The sequence below is a fragment of the Rhodnius prolixus genome, unplaced genomic scaffold (genome assembly GCF_049639745.1).
Source record: "Rhodnius prolixus isolate KJV_2025 unplaced genomic scaffold, Rpr scaffold_1, whole genome shotgun sequence".
In the NCBI taxonomy this organism is placed as follows: domain Eukaryota; kingdom Metazoa; phylum Arthropoda; class Insecta; order Hemiptera; family Reduviidae; genus Rhodnius; species Rhodnius prolixus.
Genome location: NW_027411581.1, coordinates 45,793,848 through 45,815,732, shown reverse-complemented (window position 1 = coordinate 45,815,732; position 21,885 = coordinate 45,793,848). Strand labels below are relative to the sequence as shown.

At 31.9% G+C, this 21,885-nt stretch overlaps 1 protein-coding gene and 1 long non-coding RNA gene across 2 annotated transcripts in view; both read left to right on the top strand.

The window, feature by feature from the left end:
- Positions 1-1,748: 1,748 nt before the first annotated feature.
- LOC141460679 (uncharacterized) lies at positions 1,749-7,338 on the top strand. Its single transcript, XR_012462282.1, has 2 exons — positions 1,749-2,788; positions 2,945-7,338. It is a non-coding gene; the product is annotated as an uncharacterized lncRNA (long non-coding RNA).
- Positions 7,339-8,348: 1,010 nt separating this feature from the next.
- LOC141460608 (ATP-binding cassette sub-family G member 1-like) overlaps positions 8,349-21,885 on the top strand; it is a 43,522-nt gene continuing 29,985 nt past the window's right edge. Inside the window, exon 1 of the mRNA XM_074140782.1 lies at positions 8,349-8,698. Coding sequence (XP_073996883.1) covers positions 8,638-8,698 — 61 coding nt within the window. The 5' untranslated portion in view covers positions 8,349-8,637. The remainder of the gene's footprint in view (positions 8,699-21,885) is intronic.

Here is a 21,885-nt window from a genome sequence, read left to right as displayed (position 1 = left end):
ACGGTTCAGCGTACAAAATTCAACTGAAATTTGTTAAAGAGTCATTAACTGTTGGAAATGGGCTCGGCCATTCCTCCATGCTTATCTGTGAACCACATCTATATTGGGTTCTTTTAAAAACTAGTGACCAGAATTCCTTTCCATGTCAAGTTCTAGCCGAATCCATGAAATAATTTTTACATTATAATGTACATAAATCATGTTATCCCTTCGATGCTGCAACTATTTTAATATAATAATTACTTCCTTACTATAAGCAAAATCAAACCAAGGCTTTATTGCATTATATTTCGGTTGAGCAAAAAATATTTTTTGTACCCTTTAGAATATTTCTTAACAACTCTTAACAAAAACATCTTTCCTCTATATTTATTGGACGACTTATCATCCCATCACAATCTGGGTGATAAAGGTAAGTGCACCTTTCTATACAAACCTTTATTTACGTAAACAATATGATTCGATAATATATGATTAGTAACCGGCCAAGATTGGTTACCTACTTTAAAGTCAGATAAAATATCCATGCAACTGAGAGACACTACGTAATAATCAAGCTCAGAGCTTGATTTCTGGGGCCGAAAAATGTTACCTCCACTTTCCTACCCGCCGGCATCGAGCCATTTAATTTTGCCAGACCTTGTTCTTCGCAGAAATCTAATATTTTTTTGCTCCTGAGAATGAAGTACAAAATTTTTAGAATTTCTGTTTTCCTGAAGGTTATTTATACAGTCTCTACATCAATGCTTTGCCCATTATCTGTCCATTCTAATCTCCAATTATCAAATATGCTAAATTGTGTTCTTATCTTTATCCTAAGATTAATTTTCTGCATTGAAATAATTTTCTCCTCCTCTTTCTATCAGTCCAAGTTAGTCTCTAACGACATAGAAACCAGTGTTTTTAATTTCGTAGTATCTTTCAAAGTATTCGTCGCAATTCTATTATTAATTAATGTAACTTTTGAGAGTTTTTTGTTACAATTGGAAATACTAATACTCAATTTTCTATCTCACTCTCAGCCATTGAATGTTCAAAATCTCTTGACAGAAATTTCTGAGATCTTCATGAACTGTCTTGTAACACCCTTCCCCGACCTCTAAAAATTAGAGAATTTCTTTTCACAGATTTTTCAGCAAAATCTAAGCGTCGTTCCACAGACCTAACTTTTTCTCTTAATTGAGAAATTTCTAGTTTCTTTGTTGATCAATACTTTGTTCTTTGACTAGAGATTTATTTACTTTTACAACTAATCACAAAAAAGGACATCCTCTACAAAAGTAGAGAAACATCCATTGTTTATGCTACTTAGAGGGTTGCTTCTAAACTTGACAATCGCTTAATCCTCAAGCATCTGGTCGTTATCCTTTCTTTCTTCTTCCTTCATCTGCCCATCTAAAATTTGTTTTATTTCCTTTCTTTACCTATTGCAGTCAGTTTTCTTGAATCTGATCCAAAACATACTCTTGTTTCTTCTATCTTACACTGATAATTCTACGTCAAACGATTTTCTAGCAGTGCGACTATCAAAAATCTTTCAAAATGATAACTACTTACTTTGCTTTTAGATTTATGTTTTTTATTTTTTCACTAAATTCCTTGTAATTTTTTGTACGACTTGTTTATATTTTTCAATAATTTTTTATAAAAATAAAAGCTGAAACGTGTTCGGTAAATGAATGAAACATGTTTGGTAAATGTTGGACGTCCTTGATTAATCCCTCCCAAACTTAGTCGGTTCTCTAAAACTCAGTGTTAAAAAACTAAACACAAGTAAAACAAATATTTACTTTGACGTAAAAAATAAAAATAAATAAAGTAGTTAGTGGTTCCTGTTTTGCGCAGCTGGTAGGAAGGTCAATTTACGTATGAAAAGTGAACATTGAAGACTGTAAAGGGCCAAGCCCAAACCACCGTACCTCGTAGTTCTATTATGGTTTCCTTAGTAACAGTGTCTCTGGATATGAGCGTCTGTAATGTGTTAAATGAGTAAATATAGTGCGCGCGTGATATTTAGCTGGAGAGATTGGATGTGGATTCACTAAACCCACACATCAACTAACTCTGCTGAAATCAAGTATTTGTATGTGTAACGGAGGTGTTAGTAACATTGTTTATAATACTGGAAATAAAATGAGAAATTATGACAAGATGCTTATTAAAAATGATAGAATATTTTACTAAGCGATTGCAACCGATTTAATTTCATGAAGCTACAACACATCTAGATAAACGACGTGAAATATGAAAAAACTTTCATTTCTTGTAGCTAAAAAACCTCTTTAAGTTTTTTTAGTTTCAGTTATCGCTAACCAATCCAGCTTCCTTCTGTAACCGTTCAAATTTCTGGCTGCAATAGATAAAGAACGAAATAAAACATAACTTTAGATGGGCAGATGAACCTCACCAGGTCTTTTCCATTGTGATTCGTCCAAGCGATGGAAAGGTAATACCTTAGAAAAATGCTGGGAAAGACAAAGAGGGACGAAATTAGAAATGCGACTATTCGAAAGAATCTGGGTGTGAAACCTGCAGGGGGACCAACTTGGAGCTAACCAGTTCACATATCCAGAATGGTTAATGAAAGAGTAATCAGACGAGTATCTGAAATAAGAATGGAAAGGAAAAGATTTCAGGGCGTCCAAGAAGAATCTGGGAGGAGGATTTTTAGAGAGGTTTTTAGGGATAGAGAGATAGACTAGAGAAGGAGGAGAGAGCTTGCTGAGAACTGGGATGAGGTGCAAGGCCTCTACTCTGCAAAGGCAATAGAAGGCGATTAGTTAAGAATGTAAGTATCCAAAAATCAATGAAGAAAGTAAGTAGCTCATAAAACGTAATGCCACTAAAGGTTTAGGGAATCAAAATAATGTTAAAAAGTTGTAAATAAAAGAAACCTTTGCCTTATCAGTTTATTATTTGGCTAAAATAAAATGGTCTTTTATAGATGAAGAATTTTTTAGAGACTTTGATTTTCTAAATCTGACATTCGTTGGGCCAGAGACGGTGTCGCGCGAGCAGCTAAATTATGATGCACGAAGAGTCAGTAAACCAAGATCGGGATGGAATAGTGGTGTGTCTCAAAAACTCTTCTTGGAGTATCTTCTGGTGGTCTTTGTTAAAGGAAGCCAAAACGTGGGAATGTGAATTCTAGCGCTATTTATGTTGATTACGATGAACTTTACCCTTAAAGAACGTAAACTAATCACAGTCATATCTCAATGACATTTAAGAAAGAAACAAATAGAAAGAAATAAAGTTATTACTTTGGCTCTTATTTTTTTATTATTACACTTCTTACATTGCCTTGAATTATTAGAATTCTGCTTAACAGAAGTTCTGTTAAAAATGTCCGTTGCTCGCCCGTAAAATATCTTTAAGAAGACGCTGTTTTGCATGGACGCTAGTAAATGAGATGAACATACTATGTTGGATTGCGACCAAATTTCTGTTCAATTCACAAATTTTTTTTCCACGCCTTTTTAATCCTGAGCGTTATTAACCTTCCTAAAAACTTCTAACAGAAAAAAAGTCTCTCCTTTTGCCTTCAAGTCGTCTGCGCTGTCACATTAACGGGGCTAAACTTAGTGGATAATCTCGTAAAGGGTTTTTTCGGAGGTAAAGGGCTTCCTATTTGCGTAAGAAAGCTGAGCAAAAAAGGGTTCCATTCCTTAATACCATTCTTTAATGGGCTGGAGATAAATCTGGATTGTTCGGAGTCTGCGCAAAGTCTTCATCGGCTTCATTTTACAGAAAAGTTTCACGATACGCGCAATACATCCATTCAGTCCAGCACACAAGCAAAATAATAATTGAAACGCCAAAAAAAAAAAAAAAAAAAAAAACGCCCGACATTTAAAATCTTACTCAGTATAATTAAAATTAGAGTTGTTTTAAAGAAATTTATAGAAGGGCGTCGTGTAACATTGATAGTGTTTTTACACTCACTCTCATCGACTAGATGAATTAAGAGGGGGAATGTGGTCATATGTTGAATAACCGGTGCTCCGTCCTATCTTGCTGGGCGTACTCGTATGTGGAAGTCACGCAGGTCTACACATGCCATTTCATCTTGAACGAACATAAGTTGAGAAACACGATAAATATAGGGGCACTAATGACCCTGCAGACGATGCGCTAAACAAATATTACTTTTTTGAAAGAAGTACTTTTTAGAACTTTATTATTACTAGAATTTTATTATTTATTCTTCCTTTCAGTTCATCAATAAGATATTGTTGTTTGTATGGATTGAAAATCAGTAATGCCTATCTCTAGAGGGTTCAAAATCAAGAAAAATACTACCTCTTGACGTTAAAATGTTTGATCAATCATTCAGAAAATGTAACAATTTAGTGGAAATCAAACATTGGGGGGAAAAAATGGCAGATGTTTTTATTTAAGCTATCACCTTCAAGTTATGTATAACATAAAGAAAAACGTTGAATGTGTTCATGACTTGCTGAAATATGACGACATCAGGCAACAATATGTAATATTCAACAAATCTACGACACTTACCGACCATCAGAATAGCGACATCAACGACTTGAAACTGAAAAAACAATTACTGTCAGACACACAGTTACAATTAAAAATGTAACTAGAGAGATTTAGTACTTCATTCTACAGCAAATCTGACTGCTTTTGTTATTCAGAATATTAGGATTAATTGGCTGGCACTAATTTATTTAATTATACCTATATAATATGTTTTATTGTTGAATTTTTAATTATTTCTTATGTTATTACATAATACGATATATAGGATGTTCCAGACAATATGTCCGCTTTGATAGGCAACCAAGAAATGAAAGGTTTAATGCATTGAACTGTTTTTCCGTTCTTTTCTTGGAAATTCGGTTTCTTATGTTTTCCAACGTCCAATGTGCTTACGAAACTTGTCTCTAAAAGTAGCTGGCAAATTTTTACTTTCATGTAGTTAAAATATTTATTTGAACAAATATGTAGCCCACGAAAGATTGAATTTCATGAACTTGTAATTAGCCATTTGAATATTGATTTAAAAACGGTGCTTACGATTCCAGAGTTATAGACATTTTAATTAAAGCATTATTGATAGTGATTAGTATTTTTATATTAAATATAAAACTATTAACTGTAGGTGTAATATTCTTTATTATTGCTTCTGGTTCTTTTTTTCATAGAAAGGGAGGAATAAACAATTAATAATAAAATAAAGTAAAATAAATAAATAATGAATACAAAATAAAAGAAAGTAAAGTATGTTTGATAGCCGCCTCCGTCCACGACACCTAATTGGTAGTTGGACGTTAAGCCCCGCCTGAAAAAATAGGCGATTACTTTACTTTACAAAATAAAAGAAAAGAATATTATAAATAATGAAAATGCGTAAATAAATATTAAAAGAAAATGCTTTAATATGTATTAAGAACTTTTATATTTACTTAATATGGACTTGAGTTTGTTAAAAGATCTGTGATATTTAATCTGAATTTGATGGTTTATAATGCGTGGAAATTTAGTTCCTGCTTTTTGTGTGGAACTCACCTGACGGTCCTATGACCATGGGTTTGTTACGGTCTATTGGAATGGATTATGTATTCTTTTTTCATTGAATAAAAACGTAATTAATAATTACGTTCTTCTGGTACTTTTAATAATTCTTAAATAATAATTCTGGTTATTTTATTCATAGAATAGTAATAAACAAAATAAGGAATGGTAAAAACTTAAAAGCACACCCGTCTCGTTTGGTAGGTCGATGAAAGAAGAGGGGATTTATGGTAATTAAAAAACCGGTGCTCCGCCTGTCTTGCAGAACAAGATAGTGGACTTAGTTCGCATTTGCCATGTTTGATGAAGTGCCTACAGAAAGGGAAATAAGGTATTATTAGTATGAGGGCGCTAGCGTCCATGAAAAAAAGAACTTAGATTGGGGAGAACCCAGTAAACAGTTCAATTGAGGTTTCTCTTCGGCAGGTAAAATAAGTGGATCTTTAATGATTGCTGTTGTTCAGCTTCCTACTAATCATAATGTATCTACTAAAATCTCAATTGTTGTTGGACTTTATTTTAGATAGGTTCCTTCAAATAAGTGGAGTAAATTAGCATTTTGGAAAAGATTAGAAAAACTAATTGAAATGTTGTGAATGAAAGAAATATCAGAATTGTATTAGGTTATTGAAATAAACCATTCCACATTGCTGAAATGTAGATCAATGAAGTCATGGTGAAGGAAAGTGAAATGAGAGATGCATTCTAACGCGATTTTCTCTTTGTTTTAAAAAGAAAAAGAAGAAGTTATTTCCTTGGAACATTTTCAAATTTGAGTTTTCAACGTAAATACTTGTTTCGAGAACCTCTAAAGTAAGAAAAGTTCGACAAATACTGGAAGCACATCTATTTTTAGATGTTGCAGCTTATTTCAAGATTAAAAGTAATTTTCTAACCAAAAATCTCACTTCCAGTTAGGTTTTTATTATGTCCGCCCAAATTTAGCATTTTCTTTTACAGGGATTTAATAATTTTTGAAAATTATGAACTTAAGTCTCTCTGTTTGACATTCCTTTTTATTTGATTTATTTTTAAACAAAAATTATTAGGTTGTACCTCTGTATTAAGCTTCCTCTATACTGTCATTGCAACATATTTTTTTATGATTCGTTTGCAATGTAAAGATTTAAGTGTACAATCCTTAAATTATTCACTTAATATTTCAATTGTAAGTCCACTGGAAAATATTTTTCATGCTTGGATTGTACATAAAGAATGGCCAAGGAAATCCTAGACTGAGAAGCCGAAGGAATAAGAAAGAAGGACAAACAGACCAAAGGAAAAGTGAATAGATGGCGACCAAGAAAGCCGCCTCGATTACAGACTGAGAGAAAAGGATATCCAGGGTAGATCCGGTTGGAAGCTGAAGTTAAAAGAAATATTTGATTGAGGAAAAATATAAGTATTCAGGAACTCAAAAAAAAAAGTGGCTCCCAGTTCATAATGAATACCATGTTTAATCTATTGTTTCTAAAAATTATTTTGAGAATAATTTATAGCGGAAGAACCTTATTTTCTTGTAAATAATGAAATGTTTCCTGATACAGTAATATTTTGTCCAATAAGAGTTTGCAAAAACATGGGCCAGTTCTCTTAAATTAACTATCCACATGTAACAGTAGTTATGATTACATTGTGATCGAGTATTTTTGTACTTTATTTTTAAATAAATCGTGATGATGTAACCCGTTCTAACGCTGTAGTAGAAGATGGACGAAATCAGCGGTAGGTAGCAAGAACATTTAGAATCACCTGATGCTTCAGTTTGTATGGTCATTTAACGGTACAGAGTGCACAAGTAGACACGAATCAGATCGCTCAAAAGCTGTAGAACCACTAGACGAGGTATTATACTGATCACATTCTCCACAATCGAATCCAAAGTCTACTGCTTACGAAACTGTAAGAAGAAGTCTTTCAGAAATCAATTTTCAACCTAGTAGACTGTAGACCAACTACTTACTGGTGACCATCGAGCAGCCAGCTTGAAGTTTGCTGGACCGCACTGCAAGTGGACTGAAAATAACATTTAATACTAATTTTAAAACATGCAGACGGAGTAAAATCCATGCATTATTAGTGTTTTGTTTTTATGTTTTATATTACTGTATTATTTTTTGAATTAATAAACATTTTATTATTATTATATTACTAATTTTAAAATAAAAGAGAGTTAGTGGAAAAAATACAAATGCATTTTTCAGAGAGCGTTTCATTTAAGGTGAAGTAGTTTATATGAGTTAATGACAATAATTTGCAGTATGGCGATGGAAGGCGCATTATATCTGAGGCTACTGGCGACCCGAGCTTTTTTCAGTGTACTACCAGCCTCCGGAGAATATTCCCTCGTTGCAGAAAATACGGTCTAACACCGGACACTGAGCTGTAAGAAGCTCCTAGGAAAAGAAAATCTAAAAGCCAGCGGCTGGATTCCAACCCGGGAATGTGGGAATACAGTACGCTAACCGCTTAGCTAATCCCTTCCCTTAATGTTTAGGCAAATTTAAGCAAGTTTCTATAATCGATTTCTAATATAAAATAGAAATTACGTAAAAAAATGCCATACTTATTAATAATAATTGCGTTTTAACGAAGCTTTTTATCTAAATTAATGAACGCGGAGTAAAAAAAAATAAATGTTTTTTATACATTACTTTCATCTCAATCACTTTCGCCAATGAATGGGGCTTGAATGCATGTGCAATTGATTCCTTGCTAAAGAGTGACTTTACGCGAGCCACAGTGCAGATAGAGGGTGATAAGCGGCCTGCGTGGAGGTAGGAGAAGGAAGTAACCGTTGAGTGGGGGCCAGCCAGAAGGGCTGCAACAGTCATTATTCCGCGAGAGCTACGATTCTGTCTCATTCTTGTGATCCATAGTACTTCATTCCAAACTCTCTTATTTTATTTGTTGATATTTTGTGTAGTGATAGAAACAGAAGTCCATTATTACAATTTTACTTATTGTAATTTATAAGAAAAATATTCTTATATCCATGTTACTTCACATATCGACAGGCCTTTATAAATTAGAAATCGCGATCTAATCGTTAAATCCTTGATTTTTTTTGCTCAATTTTATAATTTATATACTACTTCAATCATGGATATCGAATTCGATCACCTTACATTCACTGTCGATTCCAGTGCGTTCAGATGGGGTGGTAAGTATTTACTTATTTTAATATAAATATTATTGTTTCGTGCAGTTTATTATTTTTTATTGATTTTATGTACAACTTTATTTTTTATATAATGGATTTGCAAATTGATAATTTACCTTTTTAATATAAATATTTTATGATTGTATGTTTAACTAATTATTATAATAATATTTAATTAATTAATTTAACGATAGAACACGTCCTGAGGTTGGCAGTGTAATGAAAAAAGCTCCGAGCGCCAATAAGCTCAGATGTTGACGCGTCTTAAATACTGAAAAATAAAAAAAATATTAATTTCCTCAATGATAAGAAAATTGTAAAATTTTAATTCGACGTAAGAACAACTTAACAAACGTCAAGGCTTGGGGAGCAACGACTTTAGACCTTTAAACAAGTTTTACGTAAAAAAAACAACAACAAAATTATTATAATTTAAGATGAAAATGACGCCTAATTCCTTTTTAAATTTATCCGTTCTATTACGTATTTGTAAGTTTTCAATTTCTTACTGAAAGAAGTGCTAAGATTGTTTCTGTTTCTTCAGATAAAGCAATAATAAATATAATGCGTAAGCTTGAGCTTCAGTTGTTTTCAGGAATTTTTGTTCTGGGTCAATTCGACTCATTTCTGTTTTCATAGATTTTGGTTAGTTACAATTATTATAATAACATTATTAAGAAAAAAAAACGTTTAATAACATACTCTTTAAACCGGGGAATCGCGAAGTCAGACTTCCACCAAAATGTGACTTAGTTGTGTCGCACTCTAGGGGCTACTTACGGAAACCCAGTTTTTCTGTTTAACATATAACCAATTTCTTTTTTAGAGATATCCCAAAATATGAAGTTCTAACATTAGCGTTCATAGCGTAGTCGCTAATATTAACTAAGGGCAAGTAGTAGACATTTTTACTATTTATCATCTCGAAACAAATATTGAATATTGGTTATATTCATTGGAATATTAGTGAAGTGTGTAAATTAGGATAATGTGAATCGTGGAGAATGTAATAGTGTGTTCAACAATGCATAAAGTAATCTTTTTTGGATGATAACGTTTGCAACTCCATTAGGAAGGAAAGATGATCTTCATGAGTAGAACTTTTATGAAGAGAGAGAGAGATTCTTTTTGACGTCTTTTTATTACATCACGAATTATGATGAGTAAGCTTAAGACTTATCAATTAATCAAGGTTATTAATCAAGATTATAATCAAGTCATTAATTGATTTGCCTTCTCCTGATTTCTATTATGTTGCCAAATTATCTTATTCTGGGTCTTTCCTCTACCTGTGCTCCCTTCCGTCATAAAATCCTCTTCGGCACTCGGTAATGGCGCATCTGCTTAACATGTGTATTGAATATTTAAAAAATGAATATGATTAAAAATTTTTAAAAACATTCAAAAAATGATTCCTTCAAGAACCCATATCAGTGCAATCGAAGCAAAGTTTTAGAGTTAAAAGCGGATGTGTGAATTAAAATTTTTTTACAGTTTTACAGAGGATAGAATTCTTTTTTTTTTGCGTTTATTTTTGCTACTATCAGCGCGTTGGTGCTATAAGTCACAATGATAACAGAACAATGAATAACAAAAATATACGAGTGGAGAAGTTACCCATTGGTAACACTCCAAAACATTAGGCTATTAGTCACTCTCTTCACTTGAGAGGAGATCACGAGGCCACTTTCTGTTAAGCCGTCTTGTCGGGTTGTCAGGAAGAGTTCTTGAAGAAAGATATTTAGCTAGAAGATTTATATGAGATTGCAGGTTGGAGTTTTCTGTATCTTGTTTTAGCAACTTGTGTATCAAAAGGAATGTTAAGGTCAGACTGTATAGTCAGGTTGGAGACATAAAATGGAGCGTTTACGATAGTTCGAAGTATTTTAGATTGAAGAGATTGAATCCTTTGGAGATTGGAGCGTTTGGTTGAACCCCACAGCTCTATTCCATACGCCCAAATGGGTTTCAAAATAGAAGTATAAATTAGTCTATTGTTGTCCAGAGAGAGATTGGATCTTTCGTCAAAAAGTCTTTTAAGTAGTCGATAGCGTCTGTTTAGTTTTGTTCTTTTTAGTCTATTGTGGGGACGGATAGAATAAATTTTCCCATTTTAAGATTAATTAATTCGTTTCATCATTTCTAATTATAGTTTTTGGCTCCATTAATTTACGTTATTGAAACCAAAATAATGAAAATTATTTTCGGCTGCTCAGATAATTTATATTTTATTTACAAAATTAATTTCTGTTTATTATTTTTGGTACCTGATCATTGTTTCAATAGGTTAAAGAAATATATGTCAATTTCAGTCATACTTTGTATTTTTTATTGTGCTGGTGTAAAATATTACTTTGTAAATTAGCCCTGAAGATGACCTAGTCCCTAGGTCGAAAGCTCGGCATAATAAAAATTACAAAATATGACTAAAATTGGCATTTATTTTTTCATCCTATTGAAAATTAATTTCAATATTTAATGTAAAATCGCTATTGTTGGTCATCAATTGGAGATTCTAAAATGCATATATTATATACGAGGTGTGTTCAAAAAGTAACGGGAATTTTCGTTTTTTGAAAAAAATATTTATTTATTCATCTACATTAATATTGTCGCCTTCAAAGTAGTCCCCTTCGCATACAATACACTTGTGCCAGCGCTTTTTCCAATCCTCGAAACACTTCTGAAACTCGATCTTTGTGATAGCTTTCAGCTCTTTCAGCGATTCGCTTTTAATGTCATCTATGCTTGTAAAACGACGGCCTTTTAATGTTCTCTTTATGTTTGGAAATAGAAAAAAGTCACATGGAGCCATGTCTGGCGAATATGGAGGCTGGGGCATCGTTAAAGTTTTGTTTTTGGCCAAAAATTCACGAACAAGCAATGAAGTGTGAGCAGGTGCATTATCGTGGTGCAAAATCCATGAATTGTTTTGCCACAAATCCGGGCGTTTTTTTCGGATTGCTTCACGCAAACGGCGTTGAACTTGTAGGTAGTACTCCTTATTGATTGTTTGACCTTGTGGCAAGAATTCATGATGCACTATGCCATTAAAATCGAAGAACACAGTGAGCATAACCTTCACATGCGACCGCACTTGTCGAGCCTTTTTCGGTCTTGGCGATCCAGAATGCCTCCACTGGGACGATTGAGCCTTAGTTTCGACATCATATCCGTAAACCCATGTTTCGGCACCTGTTATAACACGTTTCAGTAGATCCGCATCGTTGTCGACTTCATTGAGTGACTCTTGAGCAACTTCCATTCTCCGCTGTTTTTGTTCGAAATTCAACAATTTTGGAACAAATTTTGCTGCCACACGTTTCATACCCAAAACATCCGAAAAAATTTCATGGCATGAGCCAATTGATATGGCAACATCATCAGCGACTTCTCTGATTGTGATTCGGCGATCGTTCATAACCATTTCTTTCACTTTTTTCACGTTTTCATCGGTTGTTGATGTGCTTGGACGTCCAGGTCGTTCGTCATCTTCAACGTTTTCGCGGCCATCTTGGAAACGCTTATACCACTCGTAAATCCCTGTTTTACTCATAGCAGACTCACCATATGCCTTTATTAACGTTTCACACACTTTATTACACTTTATTTCATTTTTTACGCAAAATTTAATACAAATTCTTAGATCCATTTTTTTTAACAAACAAAAATCGCCAAGCTCGAAAAACACGTCTAACCTTAACAGCTGCCACTTAAGAAGTAAACAATGAATATTACTGAAAATTTTATCGTACTTCAGGGGCATGTGTACCAACATAATAAAAAAAAAAAAATTTACAATCACTCTCCAAACCCGCGAAATTTAAAAATTCCCGTTACTTTTTGAACACACCTCGTATTATCCAATAAACAAAAAGAAAAGAAATAAGAATAGCCATTTATGTTACGCTGGCTCGTAGCAGTGTGTTTTGTCGATAAACTAATTAATAGTTAACCCTAAATTCATATAAGACTAATTTATATCGTAATAAACAATATTAGCTTTACGTAACAGCTTGTTTAATTATTACGGTAGTATTTACAAGAACCAATGCTAGTAAATGATTCGTTAATTAAAACTACGTCTCTGAAACATTAACATTGCTACATTAAGCTATTTTCGTATAAATAACTTCTGAAGAAGTCACTTAATGTTGACTACATCTGTGTTGATGAATCTCGTTCGCCCATCTTCTCTCCGTATATCTCAATATATTTTTTTCCCATTACGCGCCCACTTTTTGTGTTTGTGATGACATGATTCCTTCTTCATGACTATTGCTCTTTGTTTTCTTGCAAGCCCATATTTAATGCACTAATTAACTAACACATAACTGAAATATTTAGCTTTACAGGATGTAATATGTTGGACCAAAGTTATAGATGACTTTTTTAAATGTAGAGTTTTACTTATGAAAGTTCAGCTGCGAATAGAAGAATATAAACGTGATACAAATAAAAAATTATCAAGAAAAGTAAAACATAAATTAATAAAAATCCATTGAGAAAGTTTTACTTAATTACTTAATCTCTTTTTCTTTAATTGATGATTTCTTTAAGATACAATTATTAGATGTATAATTGATTCTCAAAGAGAATTTTTTGCGGAGAGCACTTAGTGCAGAGCGTGAATCCTGCTCCCAGGCACTTTAGTCAAAAGAAGGTTATTGTGCCAAAATCTGATGAATGTATTCGTAGCGCATTTGCCATTTTTTGGTGACTTTAAAAAAGGCGTTAGTTAAATTTGCTCCTCTGTGAAAATGTACAATCTAAACTTAAGAGACAAAATCATTTATTTTGTTATTTGAGAAGTCAAATGAATATTTTGGGAAACTGGATAATTTGACAAGATAAGAGTGCCGTATAAGATCTGTTTAAGGCGAGTTTTTCGGTGCAATACCCTACATTTTTTCTTTATTTCCGATGTGGAGTACTTCATGTACAAGAGTGCAAGGTGATTACTGCTAAATACTTCTACAGAAGTCTTAATGCTTTTAATTGCTGATGATTTGGTATTTCTAGATGTTGGGCTGAAGTTCAGAAAAAAAAACTGATGATACTGTGAGCTTATTATTCCAGTGATTACTTAAATTAAAAATAGCCTAATCTAAGGTGTCAGTTTTTCATTATTCAGATAAACATTATTAGATGCAGATTTATCACATATCATATAGAAAATTCTTTTTACAATAGTCTGTATAAAAATATCTTTTCTAAAGACGATATCCAATCATATTTATTAAAATTGAAACAAGAGGTGTGCCCTGTTTTCCAAGACCCTGCAGCCAAAGAGGCTTATTATACCATTATTTCTGTTTAAATTTTTCATTTGAAAGAATAAAAGTAATTAGTCATTAAGAGTCTCTCCCTCCAAATAGATTCAATAAAATAACAATTCAATAAAATGAAAGCATTTTTGCATTTGTTCTTCGAATCTCCATTTTATGCAGTGCTTAGAAAGAAATATTTTCTGATTATTAAAGCCAAAGGTTGTCGCTTCTAGTAAATCCTCAAAATACTATGCACGGTAACAATTTTTATTACTTTATAAAAAGAATTAAGAGATTAGTTGATGTTAACAATTACTTGGGTACTTATTGTCAATTTATGTTTGAGAATGAAGCTAAAAGGTATGTGCATTGATAATGTTAAAAGTTTTATCTCGAAATATTATGAAAAAAAAAAAAAAATTATTAATAGTAGTAAAAATAAAAACAAAAAATGAATTATCTGTAGATATCTTAATTTCATGGTCGTGTAGGATTATAGTTTTTTTTTTTTGCAGTCTCGTTGAAAAAATTGTATTAATGATTATTTGTTCATTTTGTGTCATGACCAATTTGTAAGCATGTTCCTGAAAGTAAGATTTTTTTCTTTTCTTAAAGACTTCAGACTTGAGTATTTATTCACTTTAAAACAACTGAGAGATAAGGTTTTTGTTTGGTTTGCTGATCGTATGTTTTTCCCTGTTTCTGTCTCATAAATATAATTTTAGTAAACTACTGAAATTCTTTTGAGCAATTCCTTATCAACTCCTTAGTAAAAAAATTATTAGTACCTTATTTCTGTCTTATGTGATACGGTATTACTTTGTTTTATCTCATTCTTATTCTCTCCTTTCTATGTACTTATTTAAAGTTTTGTATGCTCTCAAACATTGTACATTAAGCAAGGCAAAAACATCCCTTGCTGAAGGATGTATTACCCACAAGCAATAAAGCTCTACTTCAGTTGTTATTTATGCCGGTTCCTATTGGTCTAGAAGAAGAATCCTCTCCTTTTCATAAGATTCGGAGTTTTCCAACAGTCGTTTTTGCGCTATTATCTCCTTTGGTTTCGAAGATCTTATACAGTCAACTAGCGTTTGCAACACTTACTAGCAGATCGTTTGTTCTTCTTCCTGTCACCATCATAGGGATAGTATGTTCCAAACAAAAGGTCTTATTGTGAGTAGAGGTGGAGAGAAAACTCTAATCAGTTATTCAAGCGATTCAAATGTTTGATCAAGTGATAATTTATTTGTATAGTTTGGATATTATAAAGATTATTCAGACATTATGTGTTAAAGGCCAAATTTTTAATCATTTTTTTTTGCGATAAAATAATTATTATTATTGAAAATTATGATTAATAAGTTTTTTGTTTTAATTGTTTATTGAACGGTGTTACTGTTTCTCCAGTTGACATAGTACGATACTTAGGACTGCACATTGACAAGAGGCTAACCTGGAACCCACAAACTCGACTGAAACGACAAGACGTGAACAGACGCTACAAGCTACTTACTAGTCCTCACAAACTAACAATCTACAAAGACACTGTTAAGACCGATATGGACGTACGGAGTAGAAGTGTGGGGCTCAACCAAACAAAATCCATAAAAATGTCAACCAGTTTAATTTATATACTGATTGCGGGAGAATGTTCAAGAAAAGCCAAAAAAAGTTTTTTTTCTATTTAGCTATCTAGTTAGCCAGAAATAAGAAATATATTATTAAACTGTTCCTTAAAAGCTCTGTTCTAAATTGACACTTCACATATACCATCTGTGTAACACCATCATATATTACATACATATATTGCTAGAATTTCAAGTTTCCTAATATTTGTGCCGCAATCTTCCAAAGTTATTACTGCTCCTAACTCTTAACAACTTCTCCATAACAGTAGACATTTAAAAAATTTCGGTTCAAGTTCTGAGCAAATAAGTTATTTAAATAAAATGTATATCAATAATTAATGTAAATCGCTAAATTCAATTTATAATTTAATAATAAGATTGCTTATTTGTTGCATAAGAATCTTTTCTATAGTCTTAAAACCAATATTTATTATTTGCTTTGTTAGTAAATAATTTGTTTCTATATTTATGAGAAGTTTCGTACATCTGTGTGCCGACCCTCAGGCTAAATTTGAATTATATACCATCCGTTCGTCTAAATTAAATTTTTAAATTAGTTGTTGTTTTGCGGGTGCATCGACTGCTAGTGCCTTTAAATTAGTTTACATTTTATTTATTTTAGTTAATCTAAATTCAGTCATTGGAGTGCCATCGATAGGTGGTAAGTCCTCTCTTGTCTCATCCAGTTTTCATCTGCTTTACTTGTTGCAGGGGTAATTGCGCCTGCAGTTGTGAAATTCTATACAGTTATTAAAAAACGAATAACTAAATTTAAATTTACACTGCAATATACATTTGTTAGTAAAAAATAAGTTTCCCTTGAATTTTATTATCTTATTTTACAATAAAATTATATCATTGTAATGAGTGATTTTACAATAGCGTTATAGTAAAAGAACTGATTCTGATAACACTTTATTTTAGAATGAGTACGGGCACATTAGGTGTCTGAATCTTCTCTTAAATGGAGAAAGAAAAATCAAAAAATACTGTAATATAAGACAATAATACTGTTTTGGAGACTCTAAGAAAGATTTGTTTACCCCAAGAAAAAGAAATTGCTGTCTAACAATGGATATGTATAATTACTTCATCACACCTTTTTCTGTGGTCATTACCGTGATTGCAAGGTCATAATAATTTATTTATTACTGAAAAATTAGTAATTCCGCTGTGTTGCAAGCGTTTAATTTTATTGGTATTTCTCCATAAGGTAGTTACTATTTCATGTTATGTATTAAACCACAAGTTCTGCCAGGCTGTTCACCTCAAGTCACCTAGTCTACTTGTAGAAGATATAATAAATTTGTCAATAAATTACTAATAAATTCGATGTAGAAATAAGTGAATATAGTTTGCGCTAGATTAGATACATATGGCTTTTAAGAAGCAAGTAAATAGCTGTCACTATCGAAATATATACGAGAATATTGTTTTTAAACTACTCGATTTAGAATTTGAAGTAATAGACACTGTGTTGGAATTAGGAGAAAATTTGGTCACAGATTACACGTGCCAGGAACTGTTCGCTTCCAACAGCATCTAAAATATATTCATGCTGAATAAAGGATACGTTGTTTGGGAATACGAAAAATGTTCTTTAACTATCTTATTATTAACAAAGAACATGTGTAATTTATTGATGAAGAGTAGTTAAAAATGGAACATGAATAGTGTTATTTAGTGTTTCATTATTTACAATAGTGGTGCATTAATGTTATTTTTAGGAAAAATATATTTTTTAAGTAAATTATGTTTTATTTCTGTGTCCCTCTTATTTCGGACTCTCAATTTTTCTTCCGTAGATCCGAGGGAAGATTAAATTCGCAAGCAAACACTTTTGAATCCTCTATGCAGTTGTATAGTTATATAGATATATATTTTTTTAAAATCCTGTCGCAGATAGCGTCTTTCCAGAAATGTTAAGTCTGTGAGTGTCCCGTCAAAAAATCACAAATTATAACACTTACTCAATCCTGAAGTGGGACGTGACCAAGTGACCAGACATCAGATTATTAATATCTAATGGAGTTCTTGTTCTTAAGTACTCACAGCTTTAATTTAAGACAGAGCAAACTAAGATAGACAAAGAAAACCACTTCTACTGGTATTATGCCCAAAATAATAAATATATTGAATAATAATTCGAATAATAATAGCGAAAATAAGCGGTTCGGTGTTTAAAAAAGCAGTGAAAGAAAGTAATATGGGAAGTGTAAGATCTTAAATGTTTATAAATTTAGAATGCAACATACGGTGAACATCGTGAATTTACATTTAATCATGGAAACAGTGTCTGCTCTCTCATTTTGGAGATGTCGTGTTGAGAACAACTTTCTCCTTTTTGGAACTCTAGTTCCACAAGGCGGATATTGATTTTTTATTTGCTTCCTTTTATTTTAAAGTAATCAACCGATTCTGAAATTATAAAAAACCTGTTATAATAAATTATATTTTATAATGGACCTGCGGATTTTAATTTTCAAAATAATTTAAGAAATGAGATAATTCTTGAGTGATAAAAATTCCTTGCCAATATATATCTTTGATCTTTTATGCCAACAAAAAGTACAATTCGTTTAATGACGACTGCAATAATGTCAAATTGCAAGCTGTAGGAAGAAGTCTTCGTCCTATTACGCTGTTTCCGTGCAAATAAATAATCATCGAATTTTTTGTACATAAATGTTCTCTTTATTTAATATATAATTATTGAATTATTTATTAAATAATTATTTAGTAGGGCTAAAGGACAAAACCATATGCCTTTTACTTATTTAGCCCATTCCTTAAAAGAAACATATTGACCAATATATAATCTGATCCGTGATTCTTTCTTTGAAATAAATTAATATCTAAATTTGATTAATATTTTCAAATGCATTACTCAAATTAAATTTAATTACTTTATGGTTCTTCCATCAGGGCATGCGTTCTTTCCATATACTCAAAATCAAAATGGTATTTGGAAATGTAAAGAAATAAGTGAGTGAATAAAATTGCTCGGGTAACTATGATTTGCGATTAATCTTAAGAAAATTAAATGGAAATTCATTAATATTTTTGATTTTATTCTAAAGATTTTATTCCGAACGTTTGATCAAACGTCAGGTCAAAATTTGCATGATTATTCAGAGATCATTTTAAGGGTTAATGCTAACAATATTTGTACATTCTTCGACAAAACTGGTGACGCAATTCTCCTTGGAGCAAAATATTAATCTTGGCTTTCAGAATTCCATTGTTTTGGAGCTCTTACTCATTAAACTTTTTTAACTGGTTCAATTTTACTCGTAATCACACTCTTTACTCTAAAATTTTACCATTTAGAAATAAACATCGAAGTAAACCATTTTCAAAAAAATAAACCCTTTTGTTAAATAGATCCGGAATATTAGAAAACTCGAATCAAGCGGAGAAAGAATATCGACCGTAGTTCCAGAATTATTTTTTAGTGTGGCGACCCTCTGACCGCTTTCAAACTAACATCTTTGGGGCCAAATTCTTCGTGATATTCGCAGGAAGACGGTTGCCAATACGGGTTTTAGCTCAAACCCGCCTACTTTTAAATCTATTTATTTTAATATTTAGACGTCAAAATTCCCAGGAATCAGTCATTCAGTAATTTGATCGCCGGTGAAATGTAACTTTAAATGTATGATCAGTGTAAAACTCATATTAATAGCTTTTACATAAAGTAATGAATTTAAGAACCCAATAAATATCTCAGAAGTATAATTAAATAGAAGCGAACTGAATAATTAAAACAGGAAGTAATAATAATAACTAATAAGTCACCATTAGTTCATTAGTCATCATGAATACATCAATTGAAAATGCAATTATTGTGTTTGTATAATTGTTTATCGTGTAGAAAGCAGTTTTAAAGTGCATGATTACAAATATTTATTTTTTCTACTTCGTTAAAATAATTTCTCGTTTAAGACGATCATTTTTTACCTTTGAGATTACATTAATTCATTGGACTAACTCATCCATTGCAGAACCGAAGTAAACCAATTTTAATAAGTTATTGTTGCAGATTGTGCGTGTAAATATTTCAGTGGAAACTAGGTTTAAAAAATTTAAAAATATGCCAATAATAAGCACAATTAGTTTAATGGCGGCTGCATTAATAACAGATTGCAAGCTAAGGAATGGATTAACAGTTTTGCTGTGCGAATGGAACCAGATGGCAAGAGTCACGAAGAAGTTTCTGCAAAAGGGGAGCTTCAATCAAACCAAAATATTCAAACTGTCCTGTAGGAATAAGGATTGAATTTTCAAAAAAAATGCACAAGAAACCGTAATGTTGAAAAACGCCCATATTTTGACAATTTTTTCTTCTATTACCTGGGCATAGTCATGTACGATCATGTGTAAAAAGGTTTCCGATCACAGTGGCTATTCCATTCCTTTGTGAATGAATAGAACAAACACGATTTGATCGCCTACAAATCCACTGTTCTCTGCTGGACAACAGAGAGCGCCTTAAAAGAAGAAGCAATTGTTTTTTGGCCAGCATCACACAAAGATCTCTTGTTTGAACACCACCGTTCGAAGAATTTTATCAATTTTTTAAAAATATCATCTTTAATTCACTATAATTATTTCGAGATTGTTTAAACAGAAGATTGTTATTGTTGTTATATATGTTATTGCAACACAGTTCGCATTTTCGTTATTTTTATGTGTCCTCAAACGGATATTTAGAATGGGAACTCGGTATAGACAATTTGAGAAGGCCGCAATACCTTTTTCACTTATTATGGAAGTATAAATATTTGTAAAAACTTATTATAAATTAAGTGGGAAAATACAACTTATCAATTATCTGTAAATTGCATCATCATTGATTAAAAAGTGCATTTTGTATGAGATAAGGGGTAGAACTTGAAAAATTGAAGTTCGGTAATCCAAGGTCTTTAAAAGCAATCTTTGATCTTTTAGGCCAATAATAAGAACAATTTGTTTAATGACGGCTGCATTAATATCAAATTGCAAGCTGAAGGAAGAAGTCTTCGTCTTATTACGCAATTATCCATGCAAATGATTAATCAACGTATTTTTGCACATAAACGTTCTCTTTATTTAAAAGAATTAATTGAAAAGAACAGAAGTGAAAGAGCATTAATTATACGTATTACTTCTGCTGAACAAAAACAACATAGAATTTCATAAACGTAGAAATTGAATTTGTTTTCAAAAGGATAATAATCTGTAGTTTTGTAAAATTCAAATGAGAAAAAAATTGATTGAAAAAGATGAACAATACTGATAGAAAGTTTACTAACATTAAGGTCCTAAGATTTTGTGATTTTCACCGGTTTTCCCAAATCATTTCCAAATTTAAAGATTGTGTGAATAGAGGTAAAAAAAAATTCATGTGAGTATTTGCATCTATTTACTGTGTATCACAAAGTGCAACACTCTAGATGAATTGTGTTTATGCAATTGGTTTCACTAAGTATATTTTTAAAAAGTATTATTGATAAACAAGTATACATAAATTTGGGTCTTTTAATTTCCTTCTTAAGTTTCGTTCTATTGTGGAAAATCCGAGTTCGGTCAAAACCTACCAACATTTAATAAAAGTTCAATGATTGGAGAAAATTGTAAATTAGAATTAGAACCTTGAGAATTGAAAGAGGAGAAATGTGTAGATTGTCAATTGGTTATTCCACCGAAGTGAGAAGTTACTGAACTAGAAGTTATATTCAATTAAAAATCTCGTTGATTTACCTTCTTTCACAGTTATGTGTTCTTTAAAAGGTTACCATTTTATTTTAAGAATGTTTATAAATAACACTACTACTGGGAAACATCTTACTGGATATGTTTTAAAAAATACCTGTCTAACAGTGTGATATAATCTTCAGAATTTATTCATTCACCTAATCTTTCATAATGCATTTAGAAATTCTCGTTTTGCACGTCAATATGGCATACGGATTGTTCTCTCAGTGTTATAAATCTGTAGCTCTGTAAGTGTAATTGTACCGTAAGATTTTAAAAGCAGACATTGTAGAGGAAAGTCTAACCTTAGAAACGATCGTTGTGTAAGATAAGTGGAATTGTAAGTTCTTGAGATAGTAAGAATACTTGTTCTAGCTCAGAGATCACAATTACGTAGTTCCGACGGAACTTAAGAAATAGTAATCGGGCAAGACACAGTTCACTTCCTTGAACAGTAAGAGAAAGTATTACCAAATCATCTGAAACTCACTTGATTTTCCTGTTCGGCAATTCTCACACTTGATGACAAAATTTCTTCTAAGATAATCGT